This window comes from Strigops habroptila, chromosome 2 (assembly GCF_004027225.2).
Source record: "Strigops habroptila isolate Jane chromosome 2, bStrHab1.2.pri, whole genome shotgun sequence".
Classification (NCBI taxonomy): Eukaryota; Metazoa; Chordata; class Aves; order Psittaciformes; family Psittacidae; genus Strigops; species Strigops habroptila.
This window is the reverse complement of record NC_044278.2, coordinates 17,740,804-17,762,235: the sequence shown is the minus strand read 5'-3', so window position 1 is coordinate 17,762,235 and position 21,432 is coordinate 17,740,804. Positions and strand designations below refer to the sequence as shown.

Below are 21,432 nucleotides of genomic sequence, written 5' to 3'. Positions count from 1 at the left end.
AATAAGACTGTGAATCATTTTCTGTATTAGTCTGGCAATATTTTTAGCATTGTCACATCTACTGGTGAAAGAGCAAGAAGTCTTAGAGGCAATACAAATTTGGGATTAGGATGGAAGAAATACATAGTTCCTAAATTACAAAACATCTGGCAGAAATTTTGTAAGATCTTTAGTTTACCAAAAACTCTAAGTGCTATCCAAGAACTGAGGAAGCAACACTTAGGAAAGACATAAAGAGAAGATGTCCCTGGGGACATCTTCTTTCCAGAACTGGAAAACACTAAAAATTTATGACAATTCCAAACAAAAAAAAAAAATTTGCTAAACAATACTGAAAGGTTTTCAGCTTTTATTGACACTTCCCACCCCGTACATTAAAATAATACAGCATCAACCAGAATCAACTTCCTTTTTGAAAGCTTTATCTCAGCTTTCACATCTAAGCAGTGACATTAGCTAAAAGAGACATTTTAAATATATGGAATACCATATATATTTATACACAAATATTTAAGAGGATTTTCCCTTTTTAAATGCTTACGAGAATGGTTTGTTTAGAGTTAAAATTCTTATCAGAATATATAAAAAGGAAGGTGGTTTTAATCTTTTAAACCTGATTTTCAATCTGAGGTATTTTGTCTGTAGCAAGTCTTGGATTAATGCCAAAAAACCCCAACATAAGTGCAAGACCAAGTACATTAGCTAAAAAATAAACACTAGAAAAAACTTTGAAATCAGATTTCCATCTACAGCCTCTGTTAATAATTCTAATGGCCCTGTAAAATCCTATACTAGCCAATTGAAAGCACTCGACTCTTTTCTCTACAAAAAGGAGGATACCAGAAGTCTCTAGTTTTCTCCAGAATCTTTTGAAGTGTGCCTAGCTAATTGCATTTTAGTTCAGGTCAGGTGTATGAACTGAAACAAATCTCCATAAGTCATCCTCACTTACAGCACTTTGCTTTACGTTGCAGAGAGGTCTCAGAGCATGCAGACTCAATTGCTTCTGAATGATACTAACTCAAAAGATGTCCTGCAGGAGCTCATCCAATGTGCTGCAATTACTAAAGGGTACTCCAGCCACAGGATCATGTTAGGACTAGTCTATGCAAAACTTCCCAAAACATACAGTGTGGATGTGAGGTCTTTGGAGTCAGTTGGTTCTCTCTACAGGCTCACTCCTATTGCACCACACTAAGCTAGACATAGCCCTCAGAAGCTGCTAAATCAACATACTCTTACATTGCAGAATTCTTGTCCAAGGAAGGTTATATCCTGTGTAATTCTAGTCATGCAAGCAACTCAGCCTCTATTAGACTTTGCATGCAGAAGCACAACACAGATAAAAAATGGCATAAGTAAAAAGGATTAGGACCTTGAATCTTTTTTTTCTTCCATTTTTTTTCCCTTGGATAACATTACGAGTTTTATTCATCATTGATTTTTTTTCTTCTTTTTTTTAAAGTCTCATATGGCAGATAGGAATTTAAGTACTCAAGATCATAAAGCTCAGACAACTGTGTAATATTCACGTCTATGCAGTGAAGGTTGGATCAGCGTTTCTAATAAAGAATTTTTAACCTGCACACAAGGAGTGATCAGACTATGACCTTTTTCCCACTTGTTCTAAATTCTGGTTAAGGAGGTCTAAAAATTGTAATTTGCTAATTTTAGGGAGACAGACATGTCAAGCTTTATTGATGACGGGTCCTGGTCATCACGTTCTCACAGAAAGAGGAAAAAAAAGCAATATGTCACTGTATTTTTTTAATAGCAGAAGAGTGTGAACTATTTAGATCAATACTTGATTTTAATATAACACTTTTGACCTCCAAGACCAGTAGAAAACTGGCCCTTTTTTTCCCCCTAGACTTACTCTCTTAATTCCAGACATTCAGGTTTTTTTATGAGTCAAAGTCCAAGGAGTTCACTGGGAATGGCACAGTCTTCAGTTGCCATGTCCCTTGGCTCCAAACCTCCTTGCCATAATCCATTAGTAATTCAGAACTGTGCAATTTTGGAGATACTATTTTAGAATATGTTTAAATCAAAAAAGATATATTCCATCTGAATTTTAAAAAAAGGTTCTCTTCCTGAGAAGCACAAAGAAAGTATGCTGTGAAACAGGCTCAAAAAGCTAAAAAGACATAGTACACATGGGGGATAAAAAAGAAAATAAAAGCATGTACGTACAGCTGCCAATTCACATACTTCAGTACTGCACTGTTGCTTTAAATGAATTATATACAATATGAAAGTTTAAGATTTTCAAAGCTGTCTTTGGGAATTTCAGTCACACAATTCTCATTAAAATTAAATTTACAAGAGTTGTGGAGTTCAATCTCTTGGTCAATTCTGAAAACCTCAACCTAAGGAAAAAAAGAATCAACTGCAGAAATGGTATTCAAAAGCAAAAAATACCCAGTTCTTACACAACAGATACAATAAAGTGAACTTCACAGGTTTGTGACTGTGGTGGTGGTCAAATGAAAAAGAGGCATAAGTAATCCAAGCTTGAAAAAATAAGTCATTTTAGCAAGCAGGCAAGCTTAATCATCATTATAAGTGAATACAGTTAAATTTTGAAAAAAGCAGAGTTTTTGTAATTAAGCTGCCTTCTATGCTGCTAAATGACCTTACCGAGCAAGAGGTTTTATATTATGACCATGAGGTGGTTGTGAGCTCAGTATTATAGGATGCGAAGAAGGAACTTTGTATTCATCATCATCATCTGTGTGATCCCTTGCTTTATCAGACAGAGAATTTACTGAAGGAACAGGGCACCTAAGGAGATGAGAAAAAGATCAGTTTTGCTTTAACTGTTGCATAGTTGACCTTTATATAATACAGAAAATACTCTTCTTTACCCTAAACATCCTTAATACATGTCTGTTACATATAAGGTAACGAAAACACCATGTCAAACTAAAACGTGTATGGTTACTGGTTTTTGTCACAGAATGCACAGAGAAAAGGGCAGCTGACCTTCTAAGAGTTAAACAATTACTTTAAGCAAGCATAACATCGCAGAGAATTGCAAAGAATTAGAGTACTAAATAAGCACTTACAAGGCTTAACCTGTTTGCATTTATCGAAAGTACTAAACAAAAGTTAATTCAGGGCAAATAGTATTTAGCAGGGCTCACTGAGGCAGCAGACATTCACTCTTTCAGGAAGTCTTTTAGTGATGCCATAACATTATCAAACTCCCAGAATTTGCTTGTATTTTAAATTATTTATTTCAAACAATTGTCTTTAACTGTCCTCCCAATCAGTGATTTATATCACTCCTTGAAAGCAGTGGAAGACCAGAAAATAGGTAGACTTTACAACCTCCACTTACAGGTAACAAGATCTGTCATGAAGAATACCTGCTGGATGTCAGATTTCTTTTAAAATGAAAAACTAACTTCTACTATCTGGTTTTCTGTTATATGAGTATAAACAAAATTATGGCGAAAAAAATCATTTTAGTGAGCAGTCTGGGGAAAGTAGTTTTGTTAGGTATTAACAAGCCCAACATCTTTTGGCTTTCATAAAATATAACTAGCTTGGTTATAGGCCTAGCAAATCAACATCTTCTACTCTTTTCTACATTGAGCTCCTCCATTTATAGCAAACACTCCAATACATTAAGATAAATAGGAAACTCGCAAAACATACGAAATATAAAAGCTCACATTAAGGACTTAATTTAACTTCAGTTTGATCGTATATGAAAACCACAAACAGAAATTTGACTCTGAAACTAGTTAAACATGAGAAGCAATAATTGTATAACTTTAAAAATCATCTGGATACTACATTATGCAGCAAATGGCACCTTTCTTTGACACATAGAAAAGCCAACAGCTGGAGGAACTTGAATAAAGATGTGCAGTGCATCTACAGCCATTTTGATTTGTGGCTTGAAAGTATGGCTGATGGTCCCTGAGCTGAACTACATGCTACGTTAAAAGATCCATCAACTTCATACATCATTTAGGGAAGTTATTAAGGACTACAAGCAAATACAAGAAGGGAGTGTACATACTTTGTCTTACTGTGGTCTAATTCGTTTGATTTTATCTTAAGGTCAAGAGCTAAAATGACAGACCAGGCCTATCTCCCCAATTTTAAAACACAAACAGCACCTAACACAGTATAGTTCTTCACAAAGGAAAAACATGTCTTTCACTACTGTAGATGGTGCCACATCACTTCAGAACATCGAGGTACTCTCTGAACAAAACTGAACAAGTAACTAGCCGGTCATGTAATTAATATTTATAAAATAAAAAGTATTTATAAAACAAAACAAATAAAAAGACCACCCCCCCCCCCAAAGAAAAAAAAAAAAGGGGGGGGGAGGGGGAGGAAAAAGAACAGAGAAAGAAGGGGGCAGATGTGCTGCTTTTGTTTGAATATATTCAAAGCTTAGATCTCCCTAGCTACTTGTAACTTCTCAGACACTCTTTCCTTCAATCAGTAGTGTATTTTTTGACTTCAGAAACAAGCTCATTAAAAACGGGGATCCAACTTCTTTTGCAAAGACATACTAGTCAAAGATAGGGGAAAGGAGATTTAGGGCACTGAACTGCAAACTCTATATTGCAGTTTTCCACCACTTTCTGTAGAGGGAGCAAAATTTCAAACAGCAATGCAGTGTGAAATTGCTTTCTCCATCCTTGATTCCTTAGATGTACAAGAGGTTTGTGTCACTGTTCTGTGGCTATTTAAAGAACAGAACGTAAAAATGTAATGGGACAATAAGAACAATGTAATATTCTCAGGTAGACAGTTGAAAGGCCCATAAAGAATAAATTTTCTCATTTCTGTGGGCATGCAACCATTCTTACATGACAATCCATCATGTTCTTGAGATGTTTTATATATATGTATATATATATAAGCCTGTGGGGTTTTTTAAATAATCAGAAACTGAACTGATGGCTTCTGCAGATAGCGATGTCTTTGAAATATTAGTATCTAGACTAGAAATGTCTGATACTGACCAAACCAGATTGGTAGTATTGTTTGAAGCCCTCTTCAAAAGCTATTGCTGGGAAAAGACAAGCAAAAGCTCTCTTCACTGTTGACAAGTTGTTACTAGTTTGGAGCTATTACTAAAGACAAGTTCCAAGTCTCCTGCTTCCAAATAGTGTGTTGCCTTAAACAAGTCCTTCACACTTGTAAAGTCTCTCTTTCCCTACCTTTAAAGTAAGGAAAATATTTGCCAGGACGTAAATATTATTAAATGATTAATATTTGAAAGGTGCTTTTGATTTGTAAAGCAGTAGAGGAGTAGGAATACTAACATATAGCTAATATACTCTCCATTAGGGCCCTAAAATTGTCCTATACTTAAATTATATTTTTTTAATATTTCAGAATTCATATTAAAAAACACCATTTTGCTCTTCCAATTTCATCCAGCTGTAATGATATTTGACTCCAAACTTCTTTTGCATTGTTCTGCTAGATGCCTATCCCATTTTGTCCATGATTATTGAAATTTCTTCAAGATCAAGTTGTTGACTAATTCTATTGTTCTACACAAAACCACCTAGTAAGATAAACAGACAAGTATTTTACCGTTTTTTGTAAGTAAACAGATGAACGTTGTCATTATAAACTAAGATATGAAACACTTAGGCATCTGTTTATCAAGCTGCTGAAATTTTCTACAATTACACTTTAAAAAAATTCCTTACTCTTACAGAGTACAGAGAAATACAAAACTGATCAGAACACTATAGTTAGATATGCTCTAGTTCCCCTTCCCACTCCTTAAGTGGAAATATTTGAAAACTGAAAGTCAGAATTACATTCCAGTAAGTGATGACTTTGTATTTTCTAGCTTGTTGAACAGAGGCTAGATGCTAATCTCTATTATTCTTCTAAGCACCAAGGGCCAAAGACAAACAGAAAAAGGTTTGAGAATTCGTTTTCGCCAAGCCACTTAATGTCCAGCTAAGCTGCAACAGAACTCCAGGGAAACCAACATCTCACACTCATTTAGAAATATTCCAGGGAAAGGTTCCCCTTCCATCATTTACTGGTAAGCTGATTCACAGAACTTACGACACTTTGAACTTGTAGTCCATGTATTTCAGTCTGGATCAGGACTGTGCTTTGGATATGAATCCCCTTAATCTCCCCATTTACCATGCTTTGATTTGTACTGAGAAGTGCAGAACTTGAATAAGTTTCAGATTAAAGTACATGATACATTCCAAGTATACCCCTAGTATGTTCAGATTGCTCAAGACTGTTCGAATTCATGGGACAAGACTATAGCCAGTTGAACTGCTGTCCTGCAACATGTACAGTGCAGACATCAGATCCTTACTATCAACTGCTCTGTCCTATGTAGAGTACTACTTGCTAGTGCTCTAAAGTAGTAATCTTTACTACTTTACTATTACAAAGGTTGTAATCTTACAAGGCCTTGAGGAAACTGTTTCAGCAAAATAAGTGTTAAGTTATATGGACCACATGATCAAGCCACCACTTGTCAGCTAATCATGGCAACTGCCCTCGAGTTATCTTAAAACCAAAGCGTATATAAAGCAGTTCACCTTCATTCATAGAGGACACAATTTTCCATTTGTCACAAAGTAAGCCTGCAACGCAACAAGAATTACCACAGAACAGCTGATACATCCAAACTCACTGGCCTGTCAAGCTATATGCTAAGGACACATTGTGTCCTCCAAAGCATCATCTTTTTGATGTCTGGAACCCACGTGTCAGCAGTGCTCCTTTTAATGCCACTGGGAAGTGCCATGCCAAAGGATGAAGCCAGGATTTTGAAGCCACAGTTGCTTTTAGTGGAAGTATGATTTCACCTTCAAAGTTTGTTAGCAAGATAGAAGTGATAGCAAGAGGAGAAAATACATCCCGATGCTAATTTTCCCTCAACTACCTCAATGCAACTAGATATTCCTAAAAAATTGGGTAGACTACAAAAGGTACTTGGAATTAGATGTTGCATTAAATACTCAAAAATAGACACAGAAAACATCACTGTGGTATAAAGTACTTTCGAGAAAAAGAGGCTAATTTTCTATTGATGTAGCAGAACGGCACCTACTCACAGGAATAAAACAAACACTAATTAACTTGAAATTTTCAAAGTTTTGGTGAATTACAGCTCTGTATCTTTGACATAAAAGGTTTTTGGTTTTTTTGTTTGGTTGGTTTTTGTTGTTTGGTTTTTTTTTTTTTTAAAGAATAAACCAGCAATTTGATCAAAAGCTGCTAAAAATAATCTAACATAAATAACAGCAGTCTAACAAAAGAATAACTCTTTTCACATGGAAGGTCTGCAACACAGTGGCTGAGTAGAAAATAAAAGTCAGATGCTTGGTTAACAAGAGTCCAACATTTCATTATTCAATAATAATTAATTTAGTAAAATGAAAATAAATCGGCACCGTTTCCAGAAAAAAATACATTACTGCTTTTCTATTAATGTAGCTTAGTAAAGAAAAAAACAAGTCACGTTTGTAATATTATATTCAGTAAAAAATTGATCAAACAAGTAGGGACATTTTAGAATTGTGAAGTTTCAACTAAGGGTAATTTTGCCTTCTCATTATTTAGGTTAAGACATTTCATGCATGGTCAATGTATCCTTCAGTCAAACCTTTGAAATTACAGACTTATGCTAATAACTAGAAAGAATAAAATGCCTTGGAGTTGTAAGAAACAAACTAGCTTTCAAGCCACAACTCTGCAGAGATTGGATAGTAGGAGAAAAATGAGAAACTTGCACCAGATTGACTGCAGCACAGTTGTGGAAAGCAGATTTTACATCATGTAAAGTTCAATGTATTTATGAAGGCTCAGCGCAGTCAATTTAACAGGAGGAAGGATACTCTCTCTGATATTTCAAATTAAATCATGCTAAATATTACTCAAGTTGCTGTTTTGAAAGCAATTGTTGTGGTTACTGGAAATATTACAATTATTAAACTTGCTGGTTTTGAAGATTTCACCCAGTTTTTGAACCTACACAGTGCCACACAATATTATAGATCATGAGGATATTTCCTAGTGGTAACAAAAACTTTATTTGAAATCAATTTAAAGTAGACGTATTAGTGTTTCAAGAAACAACATACAATGAGCAATTTTTAATTTTAACAGCCATTCCATGTGACATCTTGGTAGTTGTAAATTAGGTAATTTGAACTTCTTAACCATAGGTTATATATTGATACTGACATCTTTATAATCAAAATTTGAAATGTGCTGTATCTTTTTTAAAAGGTGTAAGTACAAAACCAAACCAGAAAGGAAGTCAATGGCTTCCTCAAAAGTCTATAAAGTTTGGTTTTAGCAAATTAAGATTTTCTTTTGGCTGGAATACGTCAGTTTTCTGTTCAGAAGATTTCAGTTAATGAAGATAATTCTTTTTGCCAAACTAAAGTCACACATTCTAGATTTGGATTAGCTTGACGCGGTTTTTGTGCCTGTCCATATTGCTACAATATTGTGTGGACTTTTGAGTGAACACCGTATGGTGCATGTACACTTTGTACTTTGATTCTAGGCTGTTATCTGCAAAAATCTGAGTAAAAAATGGGATTTTCGTGAAGAAGAATGTTTTGTTTTTTTCAATGCTATGAAAAACAAAAGTAAGAATTTTCCCTTTTTAGAGTTCAATTTGCTTTGGAATTGGAAAGTATCTTGTCTACCCACGTTATTGCTTTCTCTTTCTTACTGACAAGAGTGTGGAACATCCCAGGGTTTCCATTGTATCACGGAAGGTGTAGTCAATCCAAGGAGATCAATCTACAAGATGATTGATTACAAGGTATCCAAATGGTACTCCTGTGATACCCTACTGCAACTAGGTTGCATCTAACATTCAACTACAGAAATATCTGGATAACATTCTCAAATTTGCTTCTGAACTGAAAGCAAACATGGAGAACTTCAACTCAGCAATTTCTTCTGAATTAAAAAGTCAATGCTCCACTGCACCATCATTCCAGCATTCAGAAAGAGAAAAATCAGCATATTAACAAAATGCTGAAATATATTTGTCTTATGCTACTGCTAACTCAACTGCCAACTGAATGGGTGCTGAAGATACAGCAAAATTACAGACTAATGAGAAAATTCTCAATATTAACGCATACTAACTGCCCAAGCATATTACTTAACAGCAAGAATCACAAGGAGTACCTTGGTAAGAGGTGTAAGATAACATCAAATGCTGCAATACGCTCAGATGTCCTTACAAAACCAAATAAAATTGACAAACAACATTATAGCACTTCCAAGCTTTTGATTTTAAATATCTCCTGTTCTGTAGAAAATCCTGTGTGGTTCAGAGCTCAAAGATTCTTGCTAAGTACAGCAATATGTTGGTACCAAATAAACAGTCGTGTTAATGGAAAACTAAAGGTAGCCTGAAACTTAAAATGACAAAATTTCCCAAACCATAATCTGGAAGTCAGGGATTAGGGGCAGAACACACAAAAATTATGCTCTTTACCCTTAACAGTTTCCCTACAATCTCTTATCTCCTGTGACAAATAGCTCTAACCACACTTCTCCTGTAGTAGTAGAAGCAAAACCAGACAGTATGTGCTCCCATTGCCAAATGCCTGTGAGCGAGATCTGCCACAATTTATTCTCTCTTCCTATAAAAACATAGTATGTTCAATTAACATTAGAACTGCTCCCACTGAATCAATGCAATTTATGTTTCCTTTGTAAAATCACATTGAAGTTTATAGAAAAGATTTCACCAATTTATATTAATTCATTTTATTTATTTTTCTCCATTTTTCTTTTAGCACCAGAGAATCAGTGCTATTAACATTAATTAGCACATTTCTTCTATAGATAAAGTTAACTTACTTTAAACTAGGGATGATGGAGGCAGCCGGAAGCGGGGGTGAAAGCCGTGGAGGGACATCATATTCTTCATTTATCGGATGACCATTTGAAAAGACCTAAAAATTACACAAGAGTTACAATGCGTATCTCCTCCTGTTTATCACCACAGATGTTCACTAGCCAGGTATTACAAAATAGACCTTGAAAAGACTATGAGTAAAGTCTTTCCTAGGAGTTCACACTACAGAGCTGTTATCTGAAGCGACTCAGTCACACCTGTTTCAGCTCACCCCATTTGGGAGCTGCAGAACATGCTGGCTTAAAACTTTGCCAAAAGAGGAAGTTCCACATCACAGTTACTAGATGGACTACTCAGGTACAGCTGAACTGCTTGGAGGCAAAGTAAGAATTCAAGATTGCAAATTGATCAAAGTGAGAGAGATGAAGTACAGTGGGAAAACAACAGGTACAGCATGCTAAACATACTCTGTGATACAGTGCCTGCCAAAATCCATGCCCTACCCACAGGATTGTCTTCCTGACTCTTGGCTTTTACCAATAGCAAAAAGATTATATGACAATTGATATATGCATCAGAGATGAAAATTCATTAGCTGCTTTCCTTGCGAATGTGCATACAGCTTGAAACAGTAATTCAGAGTTGTCAGTTGCTCAATTTAACCAAATGGCTTAGATACACTAACTGAAGATGACAGTTCGAACAGCAATTGGTTAAAGAAATACATATGTAACTTCTCCAGATTATACCGGCACTTCTACAATGAGTGGTTATTCTGATTTGAGAAGTATTTATTCCATCAGCTTCAACACAGTGCCAAACCACAACTGAAATGCTATATGAAGGTGCAATTAAAGATACAAACACAGTATTCTTTGAAAACCAGATGAAAAGCTATACCATTTTAAACAATTGCTTAGTTGTAACTAAAACTGTGGTATTTTGCCCCAATGCTAACAAAACGACATTCTAATTTTATATAACATCATGGACTTTTTAAGCACCTTTCATCATATATGTTTACGTTCTTTACCAATACTAACTGAATTTCAGTAATGTACTTTCAAAATAATCAAAACATCCATATTAAAAAAAAAAAAAATATTAAATGGAGATAGAAAGGTAAATAGCTTGTGGCCTTGTGAAATGCAAACCGAGAGAAAAAGTTATGATTTCTAGCTACTTCTTAGCACAAGCAATGTAGTCTTCAAGCAAAAAAAAAAAAAAAAGAAAAAGGAGCAGCTTTGAGCTAATAACCTGCTCTATGAATAAATTACTGAGTTGCTTTGATAAAACTGATTAGAGCAGAATTAGGAAATTTTTCTTAGGCCATCACCACTTGATCTTTTCAAATGTAAGCCTCCCCAACTGTACAGAGACTTGCAAGTTGTCTGAAGCTGCCTAATGCCAGAACTACTCCCTCTGCACTCTGCTCCCCAGATATCTTCAGTTAGCATAGAGAAATGATCTTTCTTTTCTTTTTCTTCTAAAAGAAACACCATAGTTACAGACATATGTACTATTCACTGCAATCAAGGACAAGAAAATGTACTTTTCCTGTGGGTGGCAAGCAGAGACCCCCCCTAGGCAAACCAAGCTAGACAAGCAGTGGAAAGCTTGCAAGTGGCAACTCTGAACACACTCGGCACTGAAAATGGATTATTGGACATTACACTGGACATTTGTCCTAGACAAGCCAAAAGCTGCTACAGACAAATCACAACAATGTACAACTCCAGCAGCTGAAGTTCTGATTTAAGTACAAAGGAGGAAAAATTCAGCTAAAGATATGTGTATTACTGTAAACAACAGACAAAGGGAGTTGCAATACTAACTATCCACAATAATGTTTAGAGTACTGATGATAGCAACTGCATCAAATAATGCAATACTGGGGTTGTGCCACTGAGCACTTTCAAGGATCATACCCATATAGCCAGTGATAAAGATAAAATAAACGATTCTACATTTAGCTTGGCTCTGGATGTATTTGTTTCCTTTTTCTTAGGGTCAAGGCAGGCTAGATTAGAGTATACTGAACATCATGACTAATTCAATGCTCTTTTGAAAATAAACTACACATCTGACCTTTAGAGTATTTAGCTTGTTATGTTAATGCATACAATATGTCTGACAATCTAAGTATATTTGTATACATTATCTGTACATATTGCATACATTACAGATTGAAGAGGTTGCCAAGTCCTCACCTCTCCTATGACAGAGGTAACTGGAACATTTACTATTCCATCCGCAAATACCTACACAATTTTGACATAAGACACTTCCAAAGTAGTCTGAGATGCTATATAACTATACTACAGCATACAGTGATATATTATTATTATTATTCATCAACTGAATGGATACTTTGCTGAAAGAATATAGCAAATCTAGAATTTTTTCTCCAAGCCATTTTTTGAAGGTTTCATGTTAAAATTGTAACTTAGATCCTCACACACTGTTGATTTACAAATTACAGTATTTAACAAACCATTTATTTATGACCAGCTTAATAATAAGTATCAACAGGAAATATTCTGTAGATCTACTGTAGAAACAGTAGATCAACACTGATCAATATAAACAGTACATCAGCCAATGCAAGACAATGCTGCAGTAGGGCATCAAATTCGGATTCAACACATTCAGCTCTTTTCATACCTTGGCACCTTCCGCTGGCAGCTCGTGACGTCTGTGTTTCCTCATAAATCCTGGATCAGAACTTATGCGGTTGTGCCTTCCATTTATGTTTGAAATTGCAGTCAGTCCTGGTTTGGGAGAAGCCTCATTCCCTATTCGACATCCTACCAACTGACTTGTCCCAAACACATCTCTGGGACACCAGCCTTCAAGGGGCATCGGCTGGTCTCTGGAAGGCACACTTTCTGGATGATGCAGGTGTCTGCTTATCCTGTTGTCCGGTGGAATTGGAGGGGGTCTCTCCGGGGGGGGTGGTGGAGGATCACGCAAGGGAGGTGGTGGTGCTGGCAAAGGTTTGTCTTGTTTCCTCACCATACAAGGAGAAGACTAAACAACACAGCAAGTTAAGAAATGGAAGAAAAACAGTTACTTATAGACATGTATATTTCTCTCACAATCAAGTATGGTTTTACCATTTCTAATTGAATCACAATAGTAGTCTTGTCTTTGCATTCTGCAGACAACCTGGCCTCTTCAGAAAGCATGCCCTCATTTCTGCTGTTGCATAAGAAACCCATGGAAGGAGTGGAAGGGAGAAAAGACAACTGAGGCAGATTTATCTGACCCATAATTTTTTTCCAGAATCCATTACTTTGATCCCTTGAATCACTTATTAAGCTGCTGAAAAGAATTTGGAGGAATGTTTGGAAAAAACAGACTTCCTGATATAGGAAAAAGTTTGAAGTAAAAAGCTGACAAAAAAAATAGGGTACTTTATACTGGACTATTATAAGGATGTAGGATTAAAGTCATGTTTTGAACTTGAATTTTAATCCATCTAAAAATGAAAATTTTAAATCTATTTCCCCCCTCTCTATATAGCAATTACAACAAAATGGTCAACTCATAATAGAGAACAAACAACATAGTATTTGTTCTCCTTCATGCTTACCCACTCAAAAAAAATCATTAAATCTTTACTATCATCAGTTTCACAAAACACAGCATACAATTTATTAGCTACAGAGTCATTATTATTTCCCTTGAAACTTGCATCCCAATATATGCCATTTAAGGTTTTGAAAGCAGTGTTATTTGCACATTTTTCTTGTAAGGATATTGAGGAAATTGAGTATCAATCATCATAAGAGCACAACATATAATTTTAATGAGATAATGACCTTTAAATCTATTTTCAGGAAACTTTCATTTCTATTTATTTTCATTAATCGGGATTTATTACAGAACTGATCCATTACAGCAATGTCTTTAAAATTCTGACTATAACCAAGTACAACATAATCATCAGACAAAAAGAGGTCATATTTGACCAGCACATGAAGCTGTAAACATCTGACTATGTAAGGTATTATGCAAAGGGACAAGCACTCACCAAAGTCAACTGAAGGAGATAAGAGACTTAATGTGGATCTAATTTAAAGTTTCTAAGCTACAAGGAATTAAAAGTTCTTTTGGGCAAAGTCCTGAAAAAGTAAATACACACATGGAAAAATTCAGAATAGCCAATCTTCCAAAACAAATAAGCAAGCTCACCTTGAAAACAAACACAATTCATCAATATTCGTATATAAAGAAATAATGGTTCAAAAAGACTTACCTTTGGTGATCCAGTTGGGCTGGCACATGGTGACCGTGCTACTCCCTTCTGAATAAGATCCAGACGAGGAGGTACAGGTGGAAGACTAAGATGTGGGATTTGCAGGGGGTCTGGAAGTGGTTTTCTTCTTTGTGCAAGAGGGGAAGATCCTGGGGAAGTCACTGGTGAATTCTGCCTCTCATTGCACTTCAAGATAGAAAAAGAAAATAAAATTAGTATTTACCTGATGATCAAATATACAACTTCCATTCCATGACTAAAACATTTGATACTTGTCAGGTATTTACTAAAAGTCATTTATCATAAGACAATCTGCTGCTCTTTTAATTAACCGACAGTCTAAGTGCTCATCTTACAGTTACCAAGAAAGAAGTCTACAAGTCATTTGCTTCAAAACTAAGATCCATGTTAACCTGTGATGAAAATTAAAGTATATTCCAGTAATTTAACAAACAAGCAATCACTGCCATACAAAAGGAAACAATCCTGAACATAGATGGAGATTCTACTGTAGTACTGTTAGTCTTGATAACCTTTTTATCAATAGAGAGTACTCAATCTGAAATTCTATAAATTACTTTAAAAAGCTGGATGTCTATGATATTGTCTGTTATCTACAGACCATTTTCGGATCACACTTTGATAGAAAATAGAATGTATGTGCCTTCTGAAGACTTAGAATCAAAATCGTCAGCAAACCAGTAGCCAAAGAATTTAATTCATTCCTTATTTATTTGATGATTTAAAAAAAAAAAAAAAATAATTTCAGGACAACTTAGTTTATCATATTAGCAAATATTGAACTAATCACACACATACTTAACGTCACACCCAGTAGCAAATTGTGATTTTTTCTTTTTCCTCTTGACTTGTCCTTTTGAATTCATCAGAACCAAAGATTTCATTCCTCAACATACTCCATCCATTTTTGCAACTAGTTCCTGAACCTCATCTGGCTCAGTTTTAACAAACACAGTTTAGGTGTTTGCAGTAACCAGTTAAAGTTTTTTTCTGTGAACTTACTGTATTTGTTTTGGTGTACTGTAAGTAAACCTGGATGTTTATGCTGTTCAGTGCTTTCCCTGACAGTAGACATGAGTAGGTGGAAGACGTTCACACCAAGCATCAGCCTCAGGCCACTTGTGCACTGAGGCATCCTAGTATTCTCACTTGCATATAGAGGCTAGGAATCTGCCATCTTCTTAGGTCAAGCCTAAAAAATTGCTCACAAAAAGTGCACCCATCTTTAAGCTAAATCACTTTGATCAAAATTTCTCCCCTCTTTTTGTAAGCTTTTTCTCAATGCTATACATCCCATAGTGATGACAGGGATGAGACTAGGAAGTTCTTTAACAAGGAAAACACGTAAACAACATTACCTTTCTTCACATATAGTGACTATAATCAAAGAAATTCAAAAGCAGATCCACAAAAGGATACAGTACAGACTCCTTACTCAGTGCTGTGTCCTGCATCTTAGCTTAGTATTCTGTTCTATACAATTGAGATTGCTGCCAAAATTCCTTCCAGAATAGGAGCTGCCACAGTATTACTGGATAACATTGCAAGAAAACGTGAAAGGAGCAAGGAAATGTTGAAGAATGCTAAAAGGCATTCCATTGCCAGAATGACTTTTTTTTTATTTTTATTTGATACTTATCACTTGGTCCACACACGTAAGGTCAGTATCACAACTACACATTCAACTTCAAGAGACTGAGCAATTTAATACTTGTGCTATTCAAGGCTACCAGAAGTTACCCAGATTCTCATTTTGATGAAGTGGTCACAATGTTCTTATTAAATGGCTTGAATACAGTCCTTAAATTTTCTTTGTTTCCTTTAATTGGTGGATGTCCCTGACCTTGAGTGGAACACCATGAGGATAAACACTTGAATGACTGAGGTGCTTAGCCTTTCTGAACATAATGGAAAGTTGAATAACTAAGTTAGATGTGTATCTCACTAGAATGCTTGAGCAACTGTAATTATGCAATGACTATAAACTGAATGTTAATTCATTTCCCTTAACAGAAAGCATCTATCAGTTAAACAGCATAATAAGCATTGTATCATTTAATAGTATTAGTTTTCAAAGTGTAGTTATACCTCCACCAAGCATTCCTGAAAGCCAAGAGCCATGTAATATAATATATTCAATGCTTTAGCTTCAGCAGACAGAAAATGAGTTTATTTCCCAAATTATCTAAAAGAGAACCAAATAAGCAGATCACACCGCCAAAACGATACAATTACTCAAAATAAATGAAAGTGTTGTAGTAAGTGACCACATCTTACGGTGTTGCACAACATAGTGTGTCTCAGTCAGCAGGGAATTGCTCCAGAAGAAGAAATTATCCTGTATGTAACAGGAGTTGGAAACAAAGAATAAGAAAAATAGGAAATACTGAAAACAGAGCATTGGATAGGTAACATTTGTTCAGAATTTAAGATGTTCTAATTGCTGTACCATCACATTAATTAACACAACTTCCTCAGAGAGCTACCTGACAGTCGTTAACATCACACCGCCTGTAGTAATATGAACCCACAGCTAAATGAACAACAGTGTAGTGACAGCATTTTAAGACTATCTATCACTGTTTCTATATGGCAACCTCCTCTTACACAGTTCTACTCTAAAGAATCACTAGACAAAATGACATGCTCATCCCTCAGTAAGCCCACTGGTCCCATCCAGGTCAGACTTCTTTTCTCCTGCCATAACAACAGTCCAGCTCCAGTGGAGACAGAAATCATGGAAATATTCACACCTAAAATGTGAGATCTGATGCTACTTTCAGATCTATGGAAACAAGTGGCTGAAAGATATACCCTTACATGTAGTAGGCAGCAACAAAATATAGAATAATGTGAAAATCCATTGAAAATTTCAAGATTCTTAAAACCTGACATATTTTTTAATCCTTTTGAAGCAAGAGACTTAATTTATGTGACAAACTTCTGGTTCCATATATATTTAATATTTAGCTATCTCTACCCACCATATTCCATGGATAGTAAATCACGACTGCCAAAATGAAATGGAAATTTTTCAAAGTAGTAAGTGTGTGAAAGGACTTCAATTTAAGTTTATATCAATGTCTTGCTTCAAAATAGCAAAATAATCTTTCATACCCCTGAACTACAGTTGCTTACAGCCACAATGCTATCACAACATTATGATTACTTGTTTGGATCTACTGATGTAAATATTTCACAGCAACAAACAGTTTTTTGCAGCATTCAATATCAGATTTCCATCATATTCTCATTATAAAAAAACCCCATGTTTTTCCTGTCCACCCCTGTCCAACCTGTCTAGCTACATCATTTGATGTTTGTTGACAGCTACGCCAACAAGACAGTTGCATTTTATGTGGGTACCAGAGCATTAACAGATGTACATGATACCTACTCTTTTTGGCAGACTCCCTAAGGAGGAAGAGATTTAAAATCTTTGTTTGTCACATATTGGAGATTTCTGTGTATTTTGTATTGACTGGAAATAAAGGAGCAATAAGAGCAGCACAGTGACAAAAAGATAAAACAAGTGAGTGATTAAGGCACAAGCTAATATAAATGAACTGGCAGTGACAGAAGACAGACCTTCAGCGCACAAAGGGGCTCTGCTGCAACACACAGACCTGTGCAATAAAGATGTAATTAAGGAAAAGAACACAGACTCCTTTGTAGCAACATGGACTTCATCTGGCTGGCACGACTGCTGCCAAGGGAAAAGCAGCTGTGACTTACTGCACAATTGTACTGCAGAGCAAATCACATGCGTTATTTAATCGGATGTGTTTATTACTGGGATATACTGGTATCAGTTTGCCCCTAGTGGTTGAGAGTTCAAGAATAAGCCTGTTTCTGACATTGATTACAATGTCTAGTGAAGGTTTTTCTGATGGAAATATTAACAGTCAGGCTATTGAATCTAGAGCTTTAATTTCAAATGCCTTTCTGTCAAATAGGCACACATGAAAAGCATACTTAACACAAATCCTAACAAGCGAGTCGCTGAGGAATGTCATCCTGATTGATAATGTCCTGCTGGACCAAACTCAGTAATTCATAAATTTCATAATAAGACATCTAAGAAGGTCCAAGCAGACCTACACCAGAAATGGACTTCTAATTTCCAAATAGCTCCCTGAAATTTTTTTACTTATAATCAGAGTAACTCTCATATTTGTTATTTTTTGTTAGGATAAATTGTGACACAAAAATTTTTACAAGGATATAAAATTACATCACTTAACACTGGTGGATGTAAACACTTTTTACATAGATGGGTTTGTTCTTTATTTGATCTGTCCTTTGCTGACCCAGGAAAACGCATGTGAAGGAGGGGGAGGCAGTTAAGGCTATGAGAGTCAGCACCACACTGCCTAGGGGAATCAGTAAAGTACATTTTAACCAAGGAAGGCACCCTGCCTCTCAGCATTTATGCCTCTTTCAAAGACTAATAATTAAGCAGCTAAGGATTCTCTTGTTGTATGGCATAATTTTAATAAATTTCCACAAACCAGGTGTACCAAACATGTATGTATGAGTTAAGAATGTACAGATGAAGGGAATACCTGGGTACGTATTTGAAGTCTTGTAATAAACGCCTTTTTACATTACCAGAAAAAAGTCAATCTAATAACATGGAAATGATGGGGAGGAGTAAAAAACAGTCACTTTCTGCATTTTGAGAACCAACGTCTTTTGTTAAGTTCGACTTATCTGCTGGAAGAAGCTTAATCATGACAAACAGTGGTTTTCAGCTTTGACAATTTCCTGTAACTATTTTGAAGTAATGTTGTGAATCGAAGTCAGGTTTTGGTGCATTCAGATACGAAATTCATTGTAGAGAAGATGGTAACTCCCCAGACAAGGTAACCTCAGTTAGTTTTAGAAGAAAGTGTTTTTAAAGAATGTTAATTCACTTTGACCTATTGAAAACCTCATAGTCTCCCATACTGCTAGAGCCTTCCTCTACGTTTTCATGTAGTATTATTTGGATCGAACAGTTATCTTAACACTTATGAATTTAAAATTATTTGCTCTTAACAAGAACTCCTGCACTATGCATTTTCCTTATTTTCTTTCTTTTAAAAAGATGTGTATTAAATTACATCTTGTACAAGGTACAGTAACAGATAACTAAATTAATTGGGACAATGGAATATTAAACATTACGGAATAATAAACACAGTCTACTAGAGACTCAAATGCCCTCTTCAAAAATGAAGAAAGTAATTTTTAATATTTACCTGAGCCTGTAATCTGAACGTTTTTTTAAAGTGCATTTCTTAACCTTGTGCTTCGCTAGCACAAACAGTACAGAGCTGAGAAAAGGAACACTTCAGGCAATAATTGCATTAGCTAATCTGATACCATGGGGCTGGAAATTTCTCGGCGATGAGACAATTAACAAAGATTTTGGCACCACTCTTCATCTTTCTTTCATAAAGAAATGTCTGCACACAATTTGAAAATTAAAAAAAATAAGATGCTTGATGGGGCAGATAAACAGACTAATTGCAGTGGATTTCTCTAAAGCCTCTGTTACAGCTGATGTGCTGCTGCTGCTGACTCACACACAACACCTAGCAAGAATGATTCATTTTTCTCAACGTGTATCCATTTACTCATTCCATTAAAGAACTGGGGTTATTCTTTTCCTTAAAGCATTTTCTAGTCTGAGGTCCCTCAGGGACTTAATTCAGGTACCTCTCACAGTTTATGAGTACACTTCAGAGACAGTGATAAACTGCAAAATTGGTATTTTTGATATCCAACTTATAATTCATACAGGTATAGGAGGTGATAAAATATTGTATCTTATTCACACTTTAATGACAATTCCAAAAAGTGTTTTTCATTCTGTCAAAAAGAGCTCACTTAAAAATCCACCCAGACCCCTCAAGCAGAGACCAGACTGTGTGTGCTTCTAAAATCAGTTTACTGCAACTATTCTTTGCATTATGAATATATTTCCAAGTACAAGTTCTGAAGATAGTGAAAATTGGTAGTAACAGCTTCAAAACATTTTAACAGTGCCCACCCCACAAGGATTTCAGGACAATAAGGGTTGATTTGAATATTTCTGCAACACATCAAAGCCCTGCAGTCACTTTCATCAGGACTTCATGTCCCTGGAACTTTCCTCTTCTAGCAAGCTTAACATCCCAGCATACTACTAGTCAGATGTGCCACAAACAGATTTTCTCAGCAATACCTACATGGTCTAGCCAGGTGATTTGAGACAAAATCAGCCCATACGATTTTCAAGGATTAGCAGCTTTACATTGAGAAAGCATATGACATTCCTTCCAATAAAATAAGAATTGAAAAAATTGTTCATTGGGACTACAAAGTAACAACAGTATCAGCAGGTTGGCTGCAAGAACTAAATTATTTCTGTCACCTAACTTCCATGGTTTAACAAATAAAATTAATATAACATAGCTATTATGCAAGTGCCATGTCCATATTAAGAGCATTAACAAAAAAAAAATTTTTTTCAAAAACCCTACATAATGTCATAAAGGAAAAAACTTATTCTAGAAGGTTATGAAGAAACACTGTTCAGTGGGAAAAATAAATAAGGATTACAAGAAATAGACAAGGCTGCTGAAGGCATTACTACCAAAAAGTGTATATAAATAATGTCATATGCCACACGGTGTGGTAAAGAGCATCACTGTACAACCACTGGTAACAGTTCTAAGAAGAAAACAGTAGTTGAAAAATCACCAAATGACCTGATAAATCAGCCTTTTTAAGTAGGGACTTCAAGAGGCTAGCAAAATGTGGAGAATGCTGTTCCTAAACTTCAGGGATAATTAAGCAGGTTTCTCTCACTGTGCAATGAAATCAATGACATAAAAATAGCAAGCACCAAAGCACTCAAGCACTTGGTAGACACTGAAAACAAGACTTCTTATACTAAAGCCTGTTGTTCCTTCTTTTGATAGAAGTATAATGGATTTTTGCCTTATCATGGAAGCGATAGTGCTATAAAAGCCCATCAATTCAAGGCTATCTCACAGAGGTCGGGCTGCAGACTGCAATTTAAGCCCAGGCAGGAAGGATAAACTGCTCCCAAGAGTAAGCAATTTTGTATTACATAGACAACCCAAGAATGATTCATATGCCTTAAGAGTTTAGGAGGGATATCAGAAGTATGTATATTAACTGTATTAACTGAGAGATATTCTCAGATATGAGGGTGAAACTTTTTTTTTTTAATTCTTAAAAAAACCCACAAACAAAACAAAACAAAAAAAACCCCAAAAAACCCAAACGCAAATAGAATACG

The 21,432-nt window shown here is 35.6% G+C and overlaps 1 protein-coding gene across 4 annotated transcripts in view; it reads right to left on the bottom strand.

The window, feature by feature from the left end:
- CBLB (Cbl proto-oncogene B) overlaps positions 1 to 21,432 on the bottom strand; it is a 128,292-nt gene that overhangs the window by 15,475 nt on the left and 91,385 nt on the right. For 3 of the 4 annotated variants that reach the window (XM_030471809.1, XM_030471810.1, XM_030471813.1), the window contains exons 11-14: positions 14,118 to 14,303; positions 12,521 to 12,886; positions 9,859 to 9,953; positions 2,641 to 2,784 (exon numbers count right to left, since the gene is read on the bottom strand). In XM_030471809.1, coding sequence (XP_030327669.1) covers positions 2,641 to 2,784; positions 9,859 to 9,953; positions 12,521 to 12,886; positions 14,118 to 14,303 — 791 coding nt within the window. The remainder of the gene's footprint in view (positions 1 to 2,640; positions 2,785 to 9,858; positions 9,954 to 12,520; positions 12,887 to 14,117; positions 14,304 to 21,432) is intronic. The other variant, XM_030471812.1, reaches the window with a different exon arrangement.